The sequence below is a fragment of the Alnus glutinosa genome, chromosome 11, assembly GCF_958979055.1.
Source record: "Alnus glutinosa chromosome 11, dhAlnGlut1.1, whole genome shotgun sequence".
Lineage (NCBI taxonomy): Eukaryota > Viridiplantae > Streptophyta > Magnoliopsida > Fagales > Betulaceae > Alnus > Alnus glutinosa.
The window spans coordinates 4024948-4045381 of NC_084896.1; the positions used below are offsets into that span (position 1 = coordinate 4024948).

General features: G+C 38.0%; 3 protein-coding genes and 1 non-coding gene across 4 annotated transcripts; 2 read left to right on the plus strand and 2 right to left on the minus strand.

Annotated features, from left to right (window-relative positions):
* Window positions 1-2494: 2494 nt before the first annotated feature.
* LOC133881751 (thaumatin-like protein 1) lies at window positions 2495-5202 on the plus strand. Its single transcript, XM_062320776.1, has 3 exons — window positions 2495-2874; window positions 3032-3701; window positions 4320-5202. The coding sequence occupies exons 1-3, from the start codon at window positions 2799-2801 to the stop codon at window positions 4591-4593; spliced, it is 1020 nt and encodes a 339-aa protein (XP_062176760.1). The 5' UTR covers window positions 2495-2798; the 3' UTR covers window positions 4594-5202.
* A 1769-nt stretch (window positions 5203-6971) lies between these two features.
* On the minus strand, window positions 6972-10642 carry LOC133882314 (endo-1,4-beta-xylanase 5). Its single transcript, XM_062321455.1, has 8 exons — window positions 10436-10642; window positions 10307-10341; window positions 10049-10208; window positions 9165-9337; window positions 8981-9082; window positions 8520-8666; window positions 7740-8378; window positions 6972-7469 (listed from the first exon to the last, which is right to left on the minus strand). The coding sequence occupies exons 1-8, from the start codon at window positions 10494-10496 to the stop codon at window positions 7134-7136; spliced, it is 1653 nt and encodes a 550-aa protein (XP_062177439.1). The 5' UTR covers window positions 10497-10642; the 3' UTR covers window positions 6972-7133.
* Window positions 9816-9888, plus strand: TRNAE-CUC (transfer RNA glutamic acid (anticodon CUC)). Its single transcript has one exon. It is a non-coding gene; the product is annotated as a tRNA-Glu (tRNA).
* Window positions 10643-14020: 3378 nt separating the features above from the next.
* Window positions 14021-20354, minus strand: LOC133881812 (protein NUCLEAR FUSION DEFECTIVE 4-like). The gene is made up of 4 exons (XM_062320851.1): window positions 19939-20354; window positions 18968-19468; window positions 18531-18895; window positions 14021-14765 (listed from the first exon to the last, which is right to left on the minus strand). Exons 1-4 carry the CDS (start codon window positions 20347-20349, stop codon window positions 14282-14284), a joined length of 1761 nt encoding a protein of 586 aa, XP_062176835.1. The 5' UTR covers window positions 20350-20354; the 3' UTR covers window positions 14021-14281.
* Between the last annotated feature and the right edge of the window lie 80 nt (window positions 20355-20434).

A 20434-nucleotide genomic window follows, 5' to 3' on the forward strand; every position in this document is an offset into this window, starting at 1 on the left:
GCGGTTATGAAAATTTGATAACTACTTAAAACAATTGTGGTTAACGGTTAGAAGCAATAACTACAAACTGGAACGCTTGGACACTTTTAATCAACTTTCATCAACAAAGTTAATGCTAAATTTTGAAGTCTTATGTGAAAGATAAAGGCATTTATTTGTTTTATTTAACGATTTAATTTTGTATTCTTTTTGCTAATAGGTGTTGGGAATTTTTAAGTGATGGATACCATATCAATTTTCAAGCATGTAGATTACGTGTACCTAACCATATTAGACATATATGTTTTCATATATATTGCACTCAATAAAGGTTCTTTATCAAATAAATAATAATGCAAAAGGTCTTTAAATACTTGAAATCACTGAAATATTTGACTAATTGATCTGAATTTTATAATAAAATATGTTAAAAAGTAGAACACAGCAATCCCTTCAATAATTGAATAACGTGCGTTACAAAATATAAAATATTATTCTTTATGTTCATATTTTTAAGTGACCTTTAACGAAATAAACCCTAGATCATAATCTAAACAAATGGAAACAGGGTTTTCTAATCTGTAGGGAGGAAAACGAGTTAGGCTCTAATTGTTAATATGTTTTAAAACGTATTTTTTTTTTAATTAAAAAAAAAAATTCTGATATAATATAAAGGTAAAAATTATCTTTGTATTTTTAAACGAATTTTGATGCCGGACTCCATGTCACCTCTTTCAAGGGACCATAGCTTTTGTTAGGAGATTTTAATGCTAACACGGCCAGGATGAGAAGATGGGAGGCTGGCCATATGTGTCCAGTTCTTCAGTTGTTTTGGTTGTTTTTTAATGTTTTTATTTTGAAAAGAAAGAAAATAAATTTTTTAACATACAGAGCTTTATATTATATAACACTTAAGAGTTAAAAATAATGTTACATGGCAAACAAATATCTTACAAAGCTGAATCAACAAGGTATAATAGTCATTGAATATTTTTTAATAAGGATTGATCAAAGTGCAATTAAACCATATTACGTCAGCTTTGTAGAATATTTACGTGGTAGGAAATAAATAGCATATTATCATCTCACTATGTTGATGTGATATTATTAATTTTACTGTCAAATTTTTTTTTTCTTTTTCTTTATTAATTAAAATTAATATAAGAGGTGATTGATAATACTACGTCACCATAAAAAGATAATGAAAATATTCTATTTAACATTAATCTTATGTGATATGTATCATCGCTCAAAAACTTAATGAGTATTCCTATCTACTCGATCAGGATTATAATCCCAATAAGCTATGACTCTTATCCCTACACAGTTGACCATTAAGGTGCACAAAATCCAATAAATCAATTATCACTCAATAATATTTAGACTTATTTGGATATTATTGTATGTCGTATACCAGTTAATATTAGCAAATCCCATAATAATTGAATTGTACAATTTCCATATCAAAAGGATAAAAGAACTCCAAATTGTTGGAAAAAAAATAACATAACTGAGAGTGTTGTATGATTCAGAGTAGGCAAAGTTACAGCATTTATATCCCGCTAAACATTTATTTAATTAAATAACTTAGTTTTCTATTTTAGTTATCTAATTTTTTCGAAACACTTACATTCGGCTTATTATTTTAGTTATCAAACTACCAACTTAGCTATAGGAGTAGGCAAATTATCCGACTACCACCTACCAACTGTTTATCGAACCAACATCAACCGTCTATCGATAAAGTTGACTTAACTTCCTACCAAACATTTTATAGGCAAATTATCAGACTACCGCTTACCAAACCACAACCGAACCAACATTGATTGTCTATCGACAAAGTTGACTTAACCGACTTTACCAACTTAACCGAACCGACGCCTACCCCTACTATCCCCCCCTCCAAAAAAAGGGGAGGGGGGAATATTGATTTTTTACTAATATAAATTATATATCGTTGAGCTAAATGTTGTTATCGTGCACTACAATAATAAATAATACGAAGTTTAAAAGAGAGAAAAAGAGAAAATTTAGACTTAGATTTACGTGGTTTGATAATGTGCCTACATACACCGAAGTACGATTATATTTCATTATATGATTTAGGATTACAGCATAACATACTTTTTCGAACGGATTTTGTAAAACTTTAAAATACCATGTACTATACCAGGTGGGTGTTGCACTCTCACCTCACAACCTATTCATCCCCAATTAAGTCCAATGAACCGCCTCTGTCTATATCTCGTATTACTAAAAAAAAATGAACCCTTGTTTCAACACTAATTACTGTAGTTCAACAAGTCCTTAGATATATTGACTAGCCTAACGTTGAACTTTTTCCTAGAATTTTTTGCTTTGGCTTAGGCCAAGGCGAGTAAGCTAAGAGAACCATGGCTAGTGGAGAGTTTTACCATTATATTTTTCTATTCTCTTTTAATGGTAGGATCATGGTAAAAGAAACAAAGGGGCCTCATGGGGGTAAAACCAAACTATATAAACTATCAAAGAAAAAGAGAGAGAGATGCCATTACATTACATTACAAAATTGATTTGGATTTCTCTACTAGACACAATGGCCAGTTCTTCACTCTCCCTTTCCTCCTTCCTTGGCTCTTCTCCCCGTGATCTTCTTTGACTCTTTGTCGGTTTATGAGCACTGTTGTCGACACTGCTCACTTCCTCCCTCCTACCAAGCCGTAGAATCCCCGGCATTGTCCTCCTCTGTCTTCTTCCTCCTCTTCCACCGTCACCCATCTTTACCACATCCCACAACCACCACGTACACTCAACCCATTCCTAAACCAAACCCAACCCCGATGGATCCCCGCTATTGGTGCTCCTCCACTTTCAACACTGTCACCCTTCTTCTTCTTCTACTTCTCACCAATAGAGGTAAAACAATATAAAAAGTTACTATTTTTCTTGGTTTTCCTTGATGGGTTTTCTCTTCTCTCATCTGGGTCTGTCTCACATTCTCATCTTACTTCACCTTTTTCACAGTTTTACACCCACAAAACTTACTGTGTGTGTTTGCATGCATGTGTCGCAGGTGTTTCAGGTGCCACATTCACATTTGTGAACAGATGTGACTACACTGTGTGGCCTGGCATTCTCGCCAATGCAGGCAGCCCTAGGCTCGACACCACCGGATTCGAGCTCCCCAAGGAAACCTCACGTTCCTTCCAAGCCCCCACGGGCTGGTCGGGTCGGTTCTGGGGCCGTACCGGGTGCAATTTCGACGGATCTGGGTCCGGGTCGTGCCTGACCGGCGACTGCGGGTCCAGTCAAGTCGAGTGCAACGGGCTCGGAGCCGCCCCACCTGCGACCCTCGCGGAGTTCACACTCGGGTCGGGCGGTCAGGACTTCTACGACGTGAGCCTGGTGGACGGGTACAACCTTCCCATGATCGTGGAAGGCTCGGGCGGGGCGGGTCTCTGCGCCCCGACCGGGTGCATCTCGGACCTGAACCAACAGTGCCCCCCGGAGCTGAAGGTCGGCGACGGAGACGCGTGCAAGAGCGCCTGCGAGGCGTTCGGTAGCCCGGAGTACTGTTGCAGCGGCGCGTACGGCTCTCCCGCCACGTGCAGGCCGTCGGTGTACTCCGAGATGTTCAAGGCCGCGTGTCCCAAGTCTTATAGCTACGCGTACGATGATGCTACGAGTACGTTCACGTGTACTGCTGCTGATTATACGGTGACGTTTTGCCCTTCCTCTCCAAGGTAAATACACATTTTGTTTGTAATTTTTTTTTTTGGTTTTAGTTAATTTTTTATATCCAAATTTCTGTTTTTAGTAAGAAAATGGTGAAAGCAGATGTGTGTTCTTTTAATGCCCAAGATTTTATTCCTTTTTCTTTTCTTTGATCAGCTTTAGCTTTCTCCATGTGGGTTTGGTGGGATAGCGCCAATGCCATAATGCCAAAGATCACCCTTTTAAAGATGTTCTTTAATCTTTATGATCTGTTAAGATCTTATTCGTCAGGATTTTCTACAATTATTTATTTGAATTGAGAAAATTTAGTTAAATAATTGTGAAAGACTATTTAAAAGGTCCACTTAACTGAAGAAGTAAGTAGTTGGATAATTGAATTTTTATTTGGTCTAAGTAAATTTCATAAGTGATTTTTTAAGATTATCTTATCAAATTTGGACAAATAATTTGAAGAGATATAATCTGATCTTCTGGGTTCAATTGTTGGGTGATCTTCTGGGCTCCAATATGTTAAGATAAGGAGGAATTTAGTGGAGGTTGTCGGCTTGCTTTCAATATGAGCCTGACCCATTTAATTCTTTTGCTGCAAGAGTAATTATTGTTTCACCTAATCTTCTGGCGTGCAGTCAGAAATCTTCAAGAGATCCAACACCAATGACATCAACAGCAGCATCGCAGGGGACCGGGTCAGAATACTCCGTTCCCGGCTCAGGTTATTCGGTTCCTGGGTCAGGGTCCGGGTCAGGGTCAGGATCCGGAGAAGCCATGTTAGCAGATGGGTCATGGTTAGCTGGTCTGGCCATGGGAGACTCATCGAGAACACTCTCTCCTTCTGCTCTACAGTCTGCATTGATATCCTGGGCTACTTTGTCTCTCACCCTCTCAATGCTTTACTTGTAGAACAGACACTCCTGCAATTTTGTTGTACGGATCGTTAGCCATTCGAGCAGGATATCTCGATCTTTCTTGAACTCATTTCGTGGCTTTTGCGAGTGTGACTGCATCCCGGATTTGCAGCATTAGTGGGTACAGCCGTACCGGGGCTTTTGCCTTTTTCCCGGAAAAGCTGACAGATTCCTCCAGATTGTAAACCATCCAGTCCCAGGGTTCCCCCAAACAATATTCAGTGTTATTATAAACATTTAAAAGTGTTTGTTTTGCTATTTATTTAAGGAAATATTAGGTGCCCTTTCCCTTCAAATTCAAGCTTTTTAAGGTTCTGTTCTGCCATTGTGGTGTTAAAAGCAACAAATCAGAACTTAATTAAGAGCAAATTTTCTGTCTTTGGGCTGAATTCTGTACTTGTTTTCTTTATTTTTGGGGTTATGGGTTTTGTTGTAAAGAGAGGTTTGTTCTATTGAAAGACTGTGTAATGTGAATACTTTGGTAGAATGGTTGGCTTTTTCTCTTGCGGAGGGATCACTTTGGGGCCTTGCTGGTGTTGCAAGCTTTTGCTTGTTGGCTTTTGGTCTTTGTGTGTTGTTGAAGAAGGAATTTCTTGAAGACTAATGCTTGGTGTTATCATTTCATTGGGTGGGATGGCAAATGGTGTTGAAATTGTAGGTCGAATATATTAAAGGAGATGCCTTTAATCATTTGTTGAGTTGGGAAGCAATGTGGATCAGTGGATGACAATCTCGGCTCTGCCTCTTAATGCTTTTAAGAGGTGATTTTTTGTTTTTTGCGACATAAAAGTTAAAGCAGTTTTGAACTGTTTGTTAATATTTTTATTTTAAAAAGAAAAAACAACCGGAGCAGAAAGGGATTAGAGCACAAATCATAGATCAAATGATAATTAGGGTTGCAGTTGCACAATAGCATAGCAATCATATAAGTTCAAAGAATAACAAGTTTATGATTTCGCTGTCTTGTGGGTCCTTCCCCACCAGCCATCTTGATCATTACCAACATGAAATGAGTAGAAAATACCTTTAAGGAATAAAGTTTACTCAATAATTGTTCCTTGGACAGCATATGTTGAGAATTATTTTATGAAAATCTAAGTTTATCTCTAATTTGAATATATGGAAATTTAAGTTGAATATTTAAATTTTTCTCTATTTTTTTTTATTACTCTTTGTCCCACATTGAAAAGCAATGAGTATTTTTTGTGCTTTATAAGCATTTATCAAGCTCTTATACTAAATAAGATTTTGAGTATACATGTACTAGTTGTCCTAGTTGCGTCACCCAGTGCTAAGCACTAGTCGTCGCACGCATGCGTGTCGCTTTAACGTTTTAGACGCACTTAACATCGTCGCACACGAGATTATTAATTACGTCTGTGTTTTCAACAGTTAGAAACTGTTGTAAACTGATTCTGAGTTTTTTAGATAAAAACTATATTTTTCCAACAGATTTCATACTTCTTTCTTCTTCTCTTCTTTTGCATCTTCTCTGTTGTTACAGAATTTCTGAATTCAAAGTAGTGTTCAGAATTTGCGATCTACACACTATATTCGAGCAGTATTGTATCCTGATGACAAAATTGTTGAATTCCCTTTTGCAAAACTTATTGTTTAAGTGGGAGGCCATATTTGTCTAAGAGACAGATTTACATTCGCCTTACTGTCCAGTGTTCTTTCTATACAGTTTTTATTTTTCTTCTTTTTTCAACGTTCTGTAGTTCCAAGTCTTTATATTTTTCCAACAATATATAGGCCAAGATGGAGTTCACAGGAAAGCCAATTACTGTTTGTGTGTAAACAAATGTAGAAGGTATACTAGATGCCGTAAAACCTTTCGGATGCAGATCGGAATTCCTACAATTGGCGATTTTTGGCAATTGGACAGGCAATTATGAGAGTGCTTTAGGCTATCACAATTGCATATCCCTGCAATTGAGGCAAGGAAATTGTAGGGATTCTCGATCGACCAGGATATCTTGAAAAGGTATTAAAGCTTGAGTTGCAGAAGATGTGAGATATAAGCTGCATATTGAAAGGCCAAGTAGCTAATATGCTCCACTTATAGTGGGTTGTTGGTTTAACACATTGAAAGGTCGCCATTCTACTTGTCACTTTTTGTATGAATATTTTGAGAAAATAAGTGGTTAACTTTAGTAGAAATAAGAGCTAACTTATTATTATTTTTTTTTTAAAAAAAAAAAAACCAAAAAAAATAGGGGTGGCGGCCATCCTAAATGAAGCAAGGCTTTACATATGTTTGAGGTCCTCAAAATAAGCAAGTGTTTTCTTAAATAAGGATCTCATAAAAAAATAATTTTCACTTTTACGTTACATCAAAACACATTTTCAAACAAAAACACGTTAACCAACATAATTTTTTTGAACCAATCTCTATTGTGAACACATTATTAGTGCACGTATTGTGTATACAATAGATTTCCTATGACACTTTACACAATCTAATGTTGTTGTACCAAATTAAAGAATATATATATATATATATATATATATATATATATATATATATATATATTACAACTGAATGTTATAATGTCTGGTTTCATCGCCTTGACAGAGTGACAAGGTTGAATCTGCAGTTCTATTGGCAAATTGGACACTTATTTTGTATTCTCCGAAGAAGCCATAAAAGCTATAAGAACCATGCTCGTCTGTCTCACCTTCCACCTCCCCAGTTTCCCATTCTTTGAGGAGCTTGTCAACCACATCTCCAGCCGGGAGGTTTTGAATATTGTTGTCAGTCAGGCACATTTGGTAACACCCATTTGGATGGAGCGCAGTCCAAAGCATTATCCCGTTCACTGAAGGGTGTGAAAAGCCTTCTCTCAATACTTCTTCCAAGTAAATAGCCTGCATACACAAAGATAAATCCCTAGTCAATGAGTGACACATTCATTCATGTTACCAAATTTGTTTTCCACAGCAACAAGATTTGAGGTCTAGGCTGTTACAATGAAGATCTTCAGCAATTTGAGCATTATATTGTGAGAAAGCTCACATGAGATCCACCTGTCTAATTAAATTTTGAAATGTCCGGCCACCTATTCGGGCATATAGGTGTGTATGGGTCCTTAATAATCCCATGAGAAAGAGTAAAGAGGAACAAATAGAATTGCTCACCTGCGTTACTTTATCAAGGTTATTGCTAATATCCACCTCAGTGAGCCATATGGGAAGCCCTAGAGTGGCCAACTTGTCAATAATGGCTCTCATCAGAGGAGGGTTTGGCACAGCAAAGTGACCCTCTAGCCCAACTCCACCCATTGAAGCACCACCACGTTCGAGTTCTCTCACCCTTGAGATGAAGGTGTCAACAGTGGAATTCACGTCGCTGCAAGTCTCGACCACATTGAATTCATTCAAAACAAGGGTTGCCAATGGATCCGACCTGTGTGCTATCTCATAGAAACCCAACGTCGCATTCCGACCAAGCCTTTCTTCGTAGAAATCGAAGTGAAGCATCTCATTGCTGACATCCCAGTGAATGAATTCTTCTCTGTAGTTGCTCATCAGGCTCTGTATTCTTGAGTTGACAGCTGATTGTAATTCAGAAGCCGTAAGATCACCAACCCACGGCGGAGTGTACTTGGGATCCTCCCAGAATATATTGTGTCCTCTGGCAGTGATTTGGTTTGCTCGAACAAACTCCAACATCTGGTCAGCTATGGTGTAGTTCACCTTTCCTTGTTCGGGTTCTGTTGCATACCACTTGAGCTCATTCTCAAAGACTGCTGCATTGAATCGCTTAAGAAACCAGTTCTGGAACAACATGAAGGATTGTTGATCAGTTTCGTGACAAAGTTTTTTTCCAACCCAGTCTATTAAATTAACGTCTGTTTTTAGAGCACGTGATTATCACGTACAATTTTTAGATGTACCTAGTCTATGAAGTAGACTTACTTGATAGGGCAAATTTCCGAGAATGGTCTTGGCTATTGCAGATCCAAATGGGAAATCTTTTGAGACTTGCTTTATGTTAATAGCTGCCCCTTGCAACCTTTCGCCTTGTCCATCTGAGACATGGATTGTTACGGCACGCTTTCTTTGCTGGAAGACAATAGATGTTATCCTTAAATATTGATAACATAATTTATTCTAATATTGTACTTAAAGTCTAAGTTTTCGTTTGGTTTAATCGTTCCAAAATGTGCAGCTAGTTTGAAAAAATAGCAGATAAGCGTTTGATAAAATCCCAGTTCGATCTTTAAAATTCCAAGTTTTCTAGAATGCACACCATTGCTTACTGCATGAAAACTTGCATTTAGCTTGCGAAATCGCGAGACCAAATGCAGGGTTAGAATCATAGAATGGAAAGAAAAGTCCACAACAGAGCCTTAAGCAGAAGTGCTTCGAGTACTCACAGTGTTGATTATATATTGCTGATTTGTTCTCCATTGCTGCTCGGTAAATGGCTGCAATGAAGCGCTTGCAAGTGCTATATTGACATCCCTAGTGTCCCAATTCTGTGAAACATAAACAAAGAAAAAGAATTAATTTCATAAAATAATACTAGTTTTCAGGGAAATATATTGAGGTTAAATTTACCTGAAGGAATAGAATAGAGAAATCAGAGGGTGAAGTTAGAACAAATCCACCCTTGAGAAATGACCAGCATCCACGCTTTGCTATGACAGTCCCTATACAGTTGTAAATCGCATCTTGTGTCTTTAGGCTTGCCTTGATGAGAGCTGATTCTGCACCTTGTATCTTCACCCAACCTGTTAAGCACCAAAGACAATATTATACCAGCGAGACATTCAAGTAAATACTGTAACCCAACATGAAAGCCTAGACAATGGTATATTATCATGATTTTCTCTAATAGTATTGATATTGCATGATTAGATCCCGAGCAATTTACTGTCTAGATTGTTCCGGACAAGAAATGTGAGAGGGTTTTTATAAGACGTATTTGCTCAAACAGGTGGCCAGACGGCTCAAAACTTGCTTGGGTAAGTGAGCCCCATATTAACTTGAATTGACAACAAAATTCCTAGAATCTTTATCTGCTATTGCAATTTGCAAATTGCTCTTTGCAAGGCCATAATATAAATGATGAGTCCATGCTGCTTTGCAGGCTTAAGCTTAAGCTTGGCCCAATTTTGATACGAAATAGCCCACCTTGTAACAGTCCTGCCAAATTATGCCCATAAAATGATACCCATATAAAATAAAATAGGAGATTAGCATCAACATTCCGTTGTAGTCTAGTTGGTCAGGATACTCGGCTCTCACCCGAGAGACCCGGGTTCAAGTCCCGGCAACGGAATTTCCTTTTTTCTTTTTTTTTTTCTCTCGTTCAGCCTGTTCTCAATTATCTTTGATAAAAATTCAAACACAAACTGATCCAATTCTTCTTTTCAAAAAAAAAAAAACTGATCCAATTCTTGATTATGTTTTGAGAACTTAAAGAAGAAGAAGAACTTAACTGGAGAAACAGTAAATGCCCTGGCTGAGATTGTGCAATATGAAAGCCGGAAAATAAGCAGCATTACTTTCGGAATCAACAATGTGGCCTTGGACACTCACAAGCTGCTGACCTTTGAGAATCCCTCCCTTGTAAAGTGCCTCTTGTGGCTGCTTTTTACACTGCCAAACAATGAAACAAACATGAAACAGCATGAAGAGCTTCAACTTTGGAAAAATCTGTGTTAATGGCAATAATTGCCCACTGTTCATATATATACCTCGGTGTAAGCAGTGTGGTCATACAAAGGCCCATCTGCGGTTCAGAAGACACAAAATGTAACCATAATAAGAACCCCATTAAAAATAAATTAATGAAATTAACATGGGTTTTGAGTCAGAGAAAGAACCATATGAAGCAACCAAGACGAGGAAGCAAGCCAATAGGCTAAAAGTAAGAGCATCCCTCATCCTACTGTTTGTTTCTCTGCTGCCTAGAAATTACAGAATGTGAATGGGAGCGAGTTTGGGTTTGTTTATGGAAGAGTTTGCTCTTACTCCAACCAAGCTCCCTAAATAATGGAGGTCACAGTCCAGAGCAGGAGATAGGCAGAGGAGGAGGGGGTGGGGGTGGGGGGGTTTCACAAATCACAAGGGAACAGTGGCAGGTCTGAGTAGAACCCCGTGGCTTGCTCACATGTTATATATGTGAGAGCTTCTTGTGAACATAATTGGTGGACAGTGGTTAAAAACTTTTTGACTCATTCTTTTCTGGATGGCAATTGGCATGGCGCATCTAGGGTCGTCGGTTACTAAATGTTCATTTTATTGTCATTGACTTCGACTGCCTCTGCCACCCAACTGCGCACGACACATTCATTCGAACGTTATATTTGATATTCCTTTTTTATTTCTCTTCAAATGAATGGTATTTTCTCCATCATTCCTTTGGATTTATCGATCTTTACCAACTCTGTAATCTCCATTGCTTTGAGAGCTAAATAACCATTCTCAATTAAAAGATTCTTCAAGTAAAAATGGGGGTATTCTAAATTCTCTTTCTAAGTGAAAATTGGAACATTGCTGGCAATTGGCATGTTGTAGATCTAACGGTGTAAACGACGTACAACTATGTACACGGTTAAATGTTTTGGGGATATAAATTATAAGTGGACTCGCTCAAGCATTCCACTACATGAAAAATAACTGCACAAGCCCACTACATGGAGAATAACTACCACTACATAAAAAAATTATTGCACCATTTATAAAACGGCTCCAAGCCCGACATGTGACAAGCATAGATCTAAGAGACCAACTGAACATGGAGTCTCATTAAAAGGGGAACACATCTCCAAAATCATACACTTACATATGCTTTCTCTCTCTCTCTAAACTTTTTTCATTTAGTTATTTTGTCAAACACAATACGGACTTAAGAATCAAAGTGTTTTTGGTACTCTCAGAGACCACCTCTCCCTTGTTTTCCCCGTAACCGATTAGCCGTTTAACTGTTGAAAAAATTACTTTAACAAGATGCAACAAAAGAAAATCTTAACTATAAAACGGATCCTCTCCGTTTCAATTGAAACGAAGATCTGGATCCTGTGTAAATAATGAACATACAAGAAGTAGGTCTCTAATTAAAGAAACAGACAAAAGTCCCAACCCATATCCTTTGTGTCATTTTTTTCTTACTTAGCCGCATGGGTTTAAATGCAAGGACATTGGACGGTGACCCTCAAAGAGGGAGGGCGGCGGTGGCTTTCGTAAGGGAAAGGATGCTTTGCTTGCAAGTCTAGTCCTCCATAGCCTGTGTGCACTACTGCCATTGGCAAGCGTGTGTTAGAGCTTTCATGACTAAAATTGTCACGCGTGGATGGAACAGAGGATTTAGGGGGACCATGGTTAGACTGTCATTCATCAATTTTGGGCACGCTTGCTACATGGTGTACCTGAAGATAATTCCCTTATATAATGGGCTCTTTGGCCGGAAGTGGGTTCAATGGAGTCCACTGCGAGTAACCCAGGCCCGATCTTGGGTTCAAAGAGATTGCACCCGCAGAGGAACACGCACGGCCAAACCACGTGTGTAATACTTCAAACATTTTCTGATAATATTTTGAGAAAGTAGGTAGGAATTTAGAGCTTTTGCATTTGTGGGCTTTAATAGAAATTGAGGGAGCCCATTACTGAGATGCCTGATCAGCCCAATATCAAACCAAAATGTAAACGGAGAAAATGATATTCCGATTGTCATTTGTGTAATTCGTGGTAATTTCATTGCAAGTAAACTTTCATAGCTGTTTTTTTTAAATAAAATAAAATAAAATAATATTATTAAATGATTAAATTTATCTATTCTTATTCGCTTAAGCTTTTTAAAAAAATGGTGATATAAAATGGTATTAGAGTATAGGTCTTGAGTTCGAGCTATATCTCTTTTATTTACTCCTTATTTTCAATTAAATATCGTACGTGTTGGCCGACATGTGACAGTACCTCTTCCTATCAGCCTAAATTTTTAAGAAAAGTGGTGATATAACGCTTGAAGTCTTCACCAGTGCCAAACTAACTTCCTAATATCCCTCTGTAGTCCCTCAAACCTACCGAACCGCCATCGACCGCTTACCAACTAATTTCGATTTGATAATCGGTATAAAATTTTATTCTGAAAGCCAGTTCGGTAACCAAACCGCCTTTTAATCTGTAACCGAACAGACATAAAACGAAACGACGTCGTTTTACTAAGAACGAAACGCTTGATCTTTTTTCATTTTTCTTTAAAAAAATCAAAACGATGTCATTTCATTATCCATGTTAACCGACTTAACCGACCGCATATTAATCGTCTTAACCGACTGTATATTAACCACTAAACCAACTTAATCGAAATAATTTACCAACTGCATTTCAACAAAAATTGATTAATCGACCAAATTAACCGCATACCAAACCGATACCCACCCCTACCTACCCCTAAATTCATTGTCTCCCGTGATTGTCTCCAAAGAGGACACAGAGCCAAATACCTTCCTTGAAAATGGTACAGTGTTTCTACAAATCCCCCGAAACATTAAAGAAGACACCCTCCAGAAGGTTGACTTCAACATATATAGCCCCTTGTTGGTTCCAGGTTAAATTGTGTATATGCATATATATGTACATACTAGCAACTTACCAATTTATTATATTTTTTACTGTTTTCTTCATTTAAAAATCAATTTATCCTATATTAATTTTTCTTTTATATTTTAGGGATAACTTCACGGTATTCATTTAAGGGTACCGAACTTTTACCATTTTTGACAAAAGGAACCTGAACTTCAAAACGTTTCAATTTTAAGGTATTAATTTTTTGAAAAGTCTCAATTAAGGGTCCTTCATTAGAATTTTTCGTTAAATCCTATCAAAATTCTCAAAATACTCGTGTTTATTTTTTTTTAAAAAAAAATTATAAAAATTTTCAAAGATTCAAGTTTGGGTATTTTTACAAACTCTGTTAAATTCTAACCAATACCTAAATCCTAACAATTTTTTTTCCTTTAAAAAAAAAAGTATTTTGAGAATTTTAATAAGATTTAACAAAAAAAAATTCAATGGAGAACCTTAAAATTGAGATGTTTCGAAGTTCAAGTACCTTCTGTCAAAACGGGTGAAAGTTTGGTACCCTTAAGTAAAATTTTCCCTATATTTTATTATGAATAAAATTGTCAATTATATGAGATTCAATAGTGACTGCTTTTTTTTTTCTTTTTTTTAAGGAAAGTTCAATTTTCATAAAGCATTCAACAACATGAACAAATCACCATCAACTGGTGTACAGAGAACACCAATAAGGTGTCCAACACTGAGTCAAGCTCAGATCTAAACAACACCGAGCGTTGAAAAATATTTTTAAGATTATTTTGGAGTGTCAACAACCAAATAATGTTAAAATATATATATATATATATATATCAGTAAATATATATGAACTTTCCTGCAACTTCTTCTCTAAATTCCAAAATTTGAACTTATAGACCAAAATTTATAGAATACAAGAAATGTCCAGGACCCAATACCGAATAAAAAAAAAAAAAGAGGCTCGACTGGAAATAATAATGAAACTAAGAACGGGACTGAATAAGAAGCACGCAAATATTAAAGTACAAAATATAATGCCTGCCTTAGAAAATTGAGAGAGAAACCAATATTGGTTATTAACGTAGGATATCACTGAGCATAAAGCTCATCAATCCTCTCAGCAATTGTCATTATTGGCCATCAGATGCTGCTGCTGCTAACGATTTCTTTGATTTCTTGCTCGTGAAAATCTTGTTATAGACCTCCTTCGATCTAACTGACAACAAAATGTCTAAACCAAACCCAATAATGCAAGCAACAGACATGATCACAAACACTAGCCTGTAGCAATGGGCGCCGACGCAGGTATTGCCACCACCGGCGGTGGCAGTAGCCTCCATATCGTATAGTAAGCCGGCAAGAAGACCGGAGAAGAGGAAGGAGCCCAGGGGAAGGTTGAGGATTAGAATGTTGTAGATGAGGCCATAATATTTTAGACCAAATAGTTCGGAGGCGGTCGGGACCGTAATGGCTAGACGGATGCCGTAGCAAATCCCGACAACGACTGAGCCGATGTACAGGGAACCAGGCACGGCCAAGGCCATCAGAACGTAACCAACAGCCATTACAATCTGAGAAGCAGCATTCCAAAGAGGTCTTGGTGTTCCAGCTTTCCTGTGAGCAAGAACATGCCAAAAAAGGGTCATAAAAATTGGAAAAAAAAAATTGTTTAAATTACCTATCTTTAGATCTGCAACTAAATCACTAGAGAAAAAGCTCCTGAACAACAGTTGTGCAAGAGCCTAGAGACATAGAATGGGTCTCATGTGGGACCCATATCACGTCTATGTCTTTAGAAAAAGAGGGCTTCTACACAAGGGACGGTCATTCGTCCCCTGTCAGCCATTTTTTATTATAAATGGCTGATGGGGGACGGATGAGTGTCTCCCATCAAGCATTTTCCTTAAAAAAAAATGCACAACAATTATGCATCAATCAATCACTGCTTGGTCATTATGCTGGACCAAAACTATTCAAAGCCCATGAAAACTACGTCTACCAACACAGCAACTCATCAAAGACTCTGACAAGTCATTACCAATGGATTCAAATCCCATGCAATACTATTTTTCTTTTTTCTTTTTTTTCATTTGCACTGTTGGCACGATTGGACTCCCAACCCCGAAACAGTCAGTCTGAGGTGGCCGCCCCTCGCTAGGGCAGACCTACATAGGCTCTTAGAGGGGGGTCTTCACTCTTCAGCAACCCTTAAAAAGTTTAAAATTCTTATAAAAGTATTACTTTTTATTCTGTGTCCTTGTCAAATGTTAATTTTTCACCCCCCTATAAGATAGGTCTACTTTTCTGTCTATTCTTTTTAATTTTAAACTGGAGATGCGTCTTGAACACGCTTTCGATTTGAAAACAAAAAATCCATGAACTTGATTCTGCCCTTGTCTCTAGCCAAAGGGGTGCATGGTTCGGCCGCTCCGGTACTAGAACCACTCAAGCCAATTTCTTTTGTTTTTTGCATTGCTAGCTGGCACGATTTGAACCGTTTAAATGAACGGTCCAGAAAAAATATATTGCAACCCCATGCAACATGGCCCTCCTAATATAGGGTGAAGACTAGGGACAAGGGCATCACTGTCCAGAAGTGAAGGCTTAGAGCATTACTAGCAGCTTTCCTTCCCTTCCCCTTCATTTTTCCTAAATGTAGAGAATAAAACTACTTTTTACTTCCCTATCAAAAAACACCCCACAGCAGCTTCCCTTCATTTTTCCCTATATCATTAAAATATTATTTTGTTACTTTTACTTTAATTAAAAGTAAAAAAAAAAAGAGATAAAGTAAAAGAGAGATTATATTTTTAAAATAAACAATTGAATGGGAAAAAAAGCACTGTTCACTTCATAGGGAACAGATAATTGTAGGGAAGTTACTGTGGGATGGTTTTTTTGACTTTCTTAAAATTTTTCCTAAAATTTAGAGAACAAATCCCTTGTAGGAAAGCTGCTAGTAATGTTCTTAGATCCAGCCATTCAACAAGAGGGAGCTAACCCACGTGCATGTATGGATCGATGTGATGATAGGGACTAGGAAGGAGTTCCTCTTGCCGACATGGAAGTAAATACAAAGTACCACTTGAAGTTGCACTGTTGCAGTACAGCTTACGTACGTACAGCATTTAGTGCTTGAAGAAGCTGAGAAGTGGAATCACCATTTCCGCCATCTGCTCCATCTGTTTCATCCGCCGAGACAAAAGCATATGAACAAATTCTTTCAAATAAAGAAGATGCCACCACCGGAAAAAGAAATTGAAGGACGTCCATTTGGGAAGGACGGTGAATATCTTACTGTAGGCAGTAATGGTATCAATTCATATGATCATGTTTTATTCGGTAGAATAAAACAAACAAGATATGGGGGTATAAAAAAACAAGATAGAGAAGAATGGAAACTATGTGATAGTAGGGATCAATATCCGAATTAAGCCACAAGATGGGAGTTGTTTCCATAGCTTAATTACCTACCCTACACCTTCGGCCTAGATATTTTACACCCTTGATTGAAGTATTGAACTAGTTCACCCAATTCCTTAGCTTAAATTAGGATGATACCTCGGGGCAGGGTCTCTCGCAACTATTGTAAAAGGGAATAATTAAGGAAGAGCGAATGGAATCTTTCAACGGGAATCACTCATCTCTCAACTGTAAACTATAAAGTCTTGTCCTGCAATCGATCATTGGTCTAATTAACCAGTCATCCCAACCATGGCCGATCCGGCCACTTTAACTGCTGCTAAATCCATTTTGAAAAACACCCTTATCTATAAAAATAACACCCTCCTAGTCAGCACCACCACCACTTGGAGGAATACGAATTCCGTGCCTTTTAAGGAGGAATATCTATTCTTCATTTTAGGAGAATATCTATAGAGAAGGATATTTTAAGGAATGAAAAGATAACCTAACAATGGAATAAGTATATATACAAATGTGTCGTAATTTGTATTTACATGGCCTATACACTAGTACCCACCATAGAGACGCACATCAATGGTAGAGATTTTTATAAAGTATCCGTGGCACATAAAGTCAGAGATTTGTTTTATCATTGTGGGGGGACCAAATCAATGGTTCCAAATCGGTGGTACAACATCCTAAACAAGAGACATAAGACATGCTAGTAACCCCTTGCTTCCAGATCAAGAGACTGAATTAAGTTACTTAAAGCATAAGGAAAAGCAAGAGGACTAAGCTTAATTACAATCTACATTTTCTTCAAAGAGATTTATCGTCCGAGGACGACCCCTAAAGTTTATATACCATAATTAAGATGGGGGTAGATGGAAAGGGAAAGGGAAATCGTTTAATTAGCACTAATGACACCAAGAATTGGGATTAAAAAAAAAAAAAAACTCATGAAAGTCGGTCGAAGCTGACCTAATTGTACCAACAAAGCAATAAGTCAATAACTAGTCATTTAAGCCACTTGCTGTAAAACTGACGTGTGACGTGGGCTACCAACTACCTAAATGAACTGCCCTGCAGGCTTCCACCTACGCTAGCTAGCTCTCAATAACCTTTCAACCCAGAGAAGAGTAGGAATTCACTCCAGCAAAACTACCCCCACCAAGTACATTTATATCTATATAATTTTTTTCTTCTTCTTCTTTTTAATCAAGTTTGACCTCGTCCACTTGATAATTAAAAAAAAAAAATGTGGAAAGTTAAACAATGTTAGAATAAAAAGATTCTATAAAGATTAGAGGGTCATTTACTTCCTTTATCTTTTTTTTTATTCTTTCACTTTTTAAAATCATTATTTAATTTGTGGGTTCATATTATCTCATACATATATAAACTCTACAGATCGAATAATGATTTTAAAAAATAAAAAATGAGAGAATGACAATGGAAAAATGTGAAGCATGTCTCATTTCATTTTTTTTTTTTAAAAAAAAAATGGTGTAGAATCTCAACTGACAAATTATACATGAAAATCACATGATCTAAAAGCAAATGTCATAATTCTTTTATTAATTTATAAAAAGATGCACATAAAAATCACATATTTTAAAGATATGTATATGGAGTTGAAAGTCTTTTTTCCAATCCAACCCAATTCTGAGAAAACTTTGTCCAATCCCAACAATGGCCAATGAAATTCCGAGAATGTGCTTCCAATTATATACAAAAAAAGAAGAAAAAAAAAAAAGAGAGAGAGAGAACTTAGTCATCACAATTTCCCTTGCATTATTAATTCACATAAAAAATAAAAATAAAAAAATCAATTTCTAAGTTACTTAACCACGAAGCAATTAATACGTGGTCTCCAGCATCATAATTTTGATTTGACTCCGATGGAAGTTGATAGTAAAACGATTAAGAAAAAATTAAATAAAAACCAAGATTAAAGTAAGAGGGTAAACTTACTTGATGAAGTACTCCGATACGGTACCCGAAATGATCCGCCCGAAAAACCCCCAAATACTCGTGAGCGATACGAAGATGGACACGTCAGCGTAGCCAAGCGCCAAGCCTATCTGCCCCATATTGTTCATCACCGCCAAGCCGGTCCCCACTCCACACAGAAAAGATATAAACAAGACCCAGAAATCAACGGTCCTCAGAGCCTCGAAGATCGTGTGCTCCTCTCCAATCAACGGTGCCTTCTTCCCCACCTCCTCCTCCTCTCCCTCCATGGCCGCCACGTCCTCCACCTTCTGCACCGCCACGTCGTCAAACCGATCCTGACTCTCCGTCGTGTTTACCTCTTCCACAAGCAAAGGTTCACGTGCCTGCCACAAGAGAAAATCAAATATATGTATATATTGTATTTATAAATCTTATTAAATAATTAAATTTATTACCTGCCCTTCGATATCCGGACCGGATCTTTTTCGGCTTGCGAAGAAAAAAGAGTAAATGGGAATTCCCAGGGGGGAGGCCAAGAGAACGAGAAGTACGGCGGCGAAGACACGAGAGAAGGTGGTGCTGGGGCTGGGTACGAAGTCGTAGGCCAAGAGGTAGACGGCGACGACAACGGCGACGGCGTTGAAGACCCCGAAGAAGCGGGACTCCTCTTGCTCCTCCGCGGGGGTGGCAGCGGGAGGGGACTCGCGGAGGAAGAAGGCGGCGATGACGCAGACGACCATGGGGATGACGGCGAGCATGACGAGGAAGGAGGCAGCATCGTCGGAGAAGAGCGCGGCGCAGAGGTCGGTGAAGATGGCGGTGCTGAGACCCACGTAGCCCTTGAGGATGCCTGCGACTGGGCCTCGGTTCTTCCGGAAGTTGCGTATGCAGGTCACCAGCACCGCCGTGTTCATCCACGTTGTGCTGTTCCCTCCCATGCACAGGAATATGCACATCTGTCGCAGTAGTGGAGTGTAAAAACATCATAATCAACATCAATTTTGTTTAGAATTTTTGTTAATTTTTATATATAATATGTGAAGTATTCCATTAAAACGATGAGTTAATTAAGCTTTTAGAAATGGATTAAATTATGAAATATTTAATTAAAATTAATAAATCGTAGAGTAGGTTAAAAGTGAAGAGTCATAGAGGGCCCTCAAACAAGTATAAATTACTGTTTATTCTAAAAGTCTACACTTTTGAAAATCATAAATTTAGTTTAATTAATATTCTAATGGATTCAAAATACATAGAAATATGTCATGTGAAATTGATAGTCAAAGAAATTTGTGTGTGTGTGTGTTCCTGCTTTGTAGTTTTCAGGCTCTGTTGGGTTGAATTAATTTGAGGTCGATTTCTTAATCCAAAAAGAGTAAAATGGAAGGATTTTGGGTGGTTGTTTGTAGTGTGCGTGTAGACATACCTGCCAATAAGAAAGAGTAATCTTCTCACTAACAACGAGCCACTGGGCGCCGTACCCGACAAGGCCTTCGACCGACCCAATAAGCAGAATAAGCCAGGTGGGAAACCTATCAGAGGCAAGGCCGGCAAGAAGGCCAAAAGCCTTGCCGACGTCCTTGGCCACGGAAAGATTGTTGAGCTCGAGCTGGGTGAGATTCATGAGCGACTTTAGGGCATCGGAGTAGTTTGAGAAGGTGTAGTTGTTGCCGGAGATGGCTTGGACCCAAACGGCCGCCACAAAGCCAAGCCATTTGAGGGCTGTGGTGGAGGAACCAGGGGAAGAGAGCTGGAAGAAGGCCATGACTTGAAGAAGAACTAACAGTCTCAGAGATTGCCAAAAAGATTGAAGAATGTAAGGTACGGTTCGAAACATAGGGCGCAAGAACCGGTATTTAAAGTCAGATTTTTGTGTATAGAATATAATAATATTATTATACATCTGAGTCCCGAAGTGACAC